This window comes from Mercurialis annua, linkage group LG6 (genome assembly GCF_937616625.2).
Source record: "Mercurialis annua linkage group LG6, ddMerAnnu1.2, whole genome shotgun sequence".
NCBI classification, from domain to species: Eukaryota; Viridiplantae; Streptophyta; class Magnoliopsida; order Malpighiales; family Euphorbiaceae; genus Mercurialis; species Mercurialis annua.
Window position 1 is genome coordinate 16,098,722 of NC_065575.1, and position 5,299 is coordinate 16,104,020.

At 42.7% G+C, this 5,299-nt stretch overlaps 1 protein-coding gene across 1 annotated transcript; it reads right to left on the bottom strand.

Moving 5' to 3' along the window:
• Positions 1–2,312: 2,312 nt before the first annotated feature.
• Positions 2,313–3,631, bottom strand: LOC126687665 (uncharacterized). Its single transcript, XM_050382220.1, has 3 exons — positions 3,348–3,631; positions 2,978–3,162; positions 2,313–2,917 (listed from the first exon to the last, which is right to left on the bottom strand). Exons 1-3 carry the CDS (start codon positions 3,629–3,631, stop codon positions 2,313–2,315), a joined length of 1,074 nt encoding a protein of 357 aa, XP_050238177.1.
• Between the last annotated feature and the right edge of the window lie 1,668 nt (positions 3,632–5,299).

The following is a 5,299-nucleotide window of genomic DNA, read 5'->3' on the forward strand; positions in this document are numbered from 1 at the left end:
TTATCAGCGAAGGGTCGTCTCTGGATGAGGGACAAGTGTCTTCGTGTGCCATTTGTTGCTCCTCTATTTCAATTATAGGGTTTCGTCTCTTCAACTTCTTTGCCTTGGATTATATAAGTGTTCATTTTTCTTTTTCCTTCATTTTTGCTTTTCTTCTGCAACTACTCTTATTGCATCTCAGAAAATTCTCTTCAGACTTTGGTTGGGTTTCCTTTCTGCCTTCAAGATTCCTCGTTTTCGAGTTGCTCCCTACCTTTCTTTTGATCCCGCATATTTGCTTGCAAGGTATTTACCTTTTCGTTAATTTAATTTCTTGTTTTATTCCATATCGCGATTTGTTGCTTTATGTTCATTATTTTTATTGCTTTATGTTGTAGGTGGTTCAATCCATCGCTGTTTTGGAGTGTCGCCGTAGAGATGTGGTGGATCAGTTGAAGAAACTTCAGAAGGACAATGAATCCTGGCTGTCCGAAAAGCAGAAGATGGAGAAGGAGGCTGGTGAAGCGACTGGTCTAATACGACAGCTGAGCTCTTCCGTATCTGACAAGAGTCGGGAGATTTCCGCCTTAGAGGCTCGGGTTCAGACTTTGTCTGATGAGATCGAGTCTCTAAAGTCTTCCTCAGATGCTCTCACGAAGGAGAGGGATGATCTGAAGAAAGAAGAGGGGCGTCTCCGCCGGCGTCTGGGTGACTGTGGGAGCTTTTATTCCCAAGTCATGACTCAGTACCGGTTAGCGATCGGGGCAAAACTGCGGGAGCAGAATCCTAGCATCGATCTTTCTGGTGTCAATCAACTGGATCCTGCCTCTTTGGCGAAGGAAGTGAAGGCGAAGCTTGATAAGCAGAAACAAGATGCTTTGAAAAAAGCTTAGTTTTTATTTTCTGTTTTTCGATTTTTGTATCGGATCTAGGCGGATCCTTTGTAATTTTTCTTGTTAATATAATGGTCTTTTTGACCATTGATTTTTCTTTTGTTCATTTATAGAGTTAATCTAAACTCGTTCTTTATTTTCAGAAGTTAATTTAATCTTCTTTTGGTGTATGGTTTATTTGTAGGTCCGATTGGATCCTTAATTTTTATTCTGACTCAGACAAGTCTAGATTATTTTTAACTAAGATTCAAACGATTCTTGTTAAATTGTATATATTGGTTTAGTACTCGAACGAGCCTTTAAAATTTATTTCTCAACGCCGAATCGCCTTTTTATTTCAAAAATGGAAATAAGTACATGCCACGAACTAATATATTGGTAATACTTTTTCATATGCTCTACATTCCAATATATGGGTACCATGGATCCGGTTGTTGTTTTTAGTTTATACGCGCCTTTGCCAGTAGCTTCTTCTACAATGTATGGGCCTTCCCAGTTTACTTGCATTTTCTTTACTCCTGCGTTTCCTCTGCCAATTTATGCGTTTCGTAGGACTAGATCGCCTTTTTGAAATTCTCTCGAATTTATTCTCTTGTTATGATATCTTGTAGCTTGTTTCTTATATGCAGCGGCTCGGACCACTGCTTCATCTCTGCTTTCCTCTAGTAGGTCTAGACATAGTCTTGTTCTAGCCTCGTTGGTTTCTTCTTCCAGATAGTTCACCCTGATGCTCGGTGTGCCAATTTCTACCGGGATTACCGCTTCGGTGCCATAGGCGAGTCTGAAGGGTGTCTCGCCCGTTCCTTTCCTAGGAGTTGTCCTGTATGCCCACAGAACGCTGTAGAGTTCTTCAGCCCAGTTCTCCTTATATTGAAAGAGCCTCTTTTTTATTCCTTGTGCTATGGTTCGGTTGGTGACTTCCGTCATTCCATTTGTTTGAGGGTGCGCCACCAAAGTAAATTTCAAGTTGATCATTAGCCCTTTGCAGAATTCCTTGAATCGCTTGCAGTCGAATTGTTTGCCGTTGTCTGCTATTACGGTGTGAGGTATGCCAAATCGGCATATCACTTCATTCTTGAAGAATTCTTCTACTCTGGCTGCAGTGATGGTTGCGACTGGCGCCACCTCAACCCATTTTGTGAAATATTCGATTGCGACGATTAGGAATTTCAATTGATATTTTCCCGTCTTGAACGGTCCGAATATATCGATCCCCCATGTGGCGAAAGGCCAAGGGCTCTCCATTGATCCTTGAGGTACTGCTGGTTTGCGTCTGACATTGTCATGTCTTTGGCATATATCACATTTCTTCACTAACGTTTTTGCATCTTCTTTGATGGTTGGCCAGTAGTACCCTTGGAGTATTGTTTTTCTTCCTATGGTGATTGGTCCTTCATGTGCTCCGCATATTCTTTCGTGGATTTCTTTTAGGATGGATCTTCATGTTTGAGGCAAGACGCATCTTGACCACGGATGAGTTAAGGAGGTTCGGTAGAGAACTCCGATGTGATATGAGTAGTTGGCAGATTTTCTGATGATTCGGATGGCTTCGGTTTTGTCCGTTGGCAGTTCGCCGTGGTCTAAATATTTGATTAATGGGGTCATCCAGGAATCGGCTTCCTCGATTGCCATGACTTCTATTTCTCTGGTGCTTGGCGATTCAAGAGTTTCTTTTAATTGCATTTTGGTGAATAGGTCTCCGAGTTCTGATGCAGATTTGGCGATGGCGTCGACCTCGGTGTTTTTCTCCCTTGGAATTTGAATGATCTCCCACTGTCCTCCTTGTGTTTCCAGTTGTTGAAGTTGTGTCATGACTTTTTCCAGATATTCGATCATTCCTGTTTCCTTGGCTTGATATTCTCCCTTGACCTGATTTAGGTTGTTATAGATCTTTAGGATTTCCGTTTTTATTTCTAATGCTAGACCGAGACCTGCGATCAGGGCTTCGTATTCAGCTACGTTGTTGCTGGCAGTGAAATGGATGTTTACTCCATACTCGATTTTGACTTTCCCGGGTCCTCTGAGGATGGCTCCTGCTCCGGCTCCTTTTTCATTTGATGCTCCATCTACGTGGAGTTCCCATATTAAATCTGGTTTAGGCTGACTGTTCTCGCCCAGAGTTATTTTTGCTACGAAGTCTGCCAAGGCTTGCGCTTTGAGAGTTGGGCGAGGTTCGTATCTTATGTCATGCTCGCTGAGCTGGATGGACCAATGGACCAATCTCCCGGATGTCTCTAGTCTTTGGATCGCCTTTCGCAATGGTTGATTCGTTCTTACTACCACGTTGTGGCTTTGGAAATAGTATTTCAGTTTTTTGTGGTTACTACAGCCAGTGCCATTTTTTCGATCTCGGGGTATCTCGTTTCCGCGCCTTTCAGGACTCGGCTGATGTAGTAGATTGGCTTCATTTCACTGTCTTCTTCCCTTACTAGCACTGTTCCGATAGTCTATTTCGTGGTGCTGATGTATAAGTACAACGTCTCCCCCTTCAGCGGTCTGCTAAGCAATGGAGGGGTGACAAGGAACTCTTTTAATTCTTCAAAAGCTTTTTCGCAGTCTTTGTTCCATTCAAACTTTTGCGTTCCTTTGAAGGCTTTGAAGAAAGGCAAGCATCTTTTTGCTGAGCAGGACATAAATCTACCGAGTGCTGTGATTCGCCCGTTGAGTTTTTGAACTTCGTTTATGTTTCTTGGTGCTTTCATGTCCATAATCGCTTTGATCTTCTCAGGGTTCGCCTCTATTCCTCTTTGGGATGTCATGAATCCCAGGAATTTTCCGCCTTGGACGCCGAACGTGCATTTGTCTAGGTTCAGCTTCATTCCGAATTTGTTTAGTATGTTGAATGTTTCTTCCAGATCTTTTGCTGGGTTTCTTCGTTCTCGCTCTTGATAATTAAATCGTCTACATACACCTGGACTCGCTTCCCTATTTCGTCTTTGAACATGAAGTTCATAAGCCTTTGGTAAGTTGCTCCTGCGTTTTTCAACCCGAAGGGCATCACCGTATAGTAGTAGGTTCCTCCCTCCGTGATGAATGATGTTTTTTCCTGGTCTTGTTCGTTCATTTGGATTTGGTGATAGCCTTGAGTCGCATCTGTTAAGCTATACATTGCGTGTCCGGCAGTAGAGTCCACGAGTTGATCAATGTCAGGCAGTGGGTAGCTATCTTTAGGACACGCCTTGTTTAGATCGGTGTAATCTACACACATTCTGTTTTTTCCGTTAGCTTTCTTTACGATAACTACGTTAGCTACCCACTCGGGGTAATGGACTTCTCAGATGAATCCGACTTTCTCCAATTTTTCTACTTCTTCTGCGATTATCTTCTGTTTTTCTTCAGAGAACTTCCTTTTTTTTTGACAGGATTCGCCGTTTCTGCTACATTTAGATCATGTGTAATGACTTGGGGGTCTATTCCGACAATCTCTGACGCCTTGGCAGCGAAGGTTCCGATGTTGTTTTTTAATATCGCCGTGATGTCTTCTTCGATTTTAGGGTTCGCCCCAAGGTTTACTCTTTTTTCCTTGCCAAGTTCTAGTTTCTTCGTTTCGCCTTCGGGTGCTGTTTCTTTTTCTTCGATGTCGTGGTTAAGGATTTCTTCTATCGCCATTGCTTCGCATGATTCTTCTATTGACCGATCGTAGCACTTCTTTGCCTCGGCTCGGTTTCCTTTCATTGCGATAATTCCTTGCTTTGTTGGTATCTTCATAGTTAGTGCTTTTACACTAGTTACAGCTGCTGAATCGTGGAGGAAAGGTCTCCCCAATATCGCGTTGTACGGCAAGTCGATTTCTACGACACTAAATCGTGTAGGTAATTCCTCGCTTTTCCTCGTCCTTCCCAGCTTAACGTCAAGTGTGATTGTTCCGTTGGGCTTAATTGGTGAGCCCCCAAATCCTACCACGGGTGTGGCATTTCTTTTCAATTCTGCTAGCTCTCTTTTTAGGCTTTCGTAAGCCTTTCTTGTTATTAAGTTTATTGCGCTTCCTTCATCGACCAGGATTCTTTCAACATTCCAGTGTTCGATGACCATGGCCACCACTAGAGCTTCGTTATGCTCTTCAGCTATTCTCCCGAAATCTTCCCCGTCGAAGGTTACCGGCGGAGGAATTGAGAGTTCTATTGCTTTTCGTTTTCTTTGCGATGTTTGGTTTTTCAGGTTCACTCTTTCAGAAGTCATCTTCTTCAATGAAATTTATTTTTTAGTTCAGAAAAGTTCCTTCGAATTAAAGTTTAGTTAAGCTTTTCCCACAGACGACGCCAATTGATGGAGTCTGCCTTCTCAACCGGTGAGTAAGACCTGCAAAACAAGATAGAAGCTAACCGGACGGTGGTTGTCCGATTAACTCTCTGATGCTAAAGTCAGTTTAGAGCTTTGAGCAGCATTTAGAGTATATGAATGTAATTGTGATTATAGGCATACCTCAT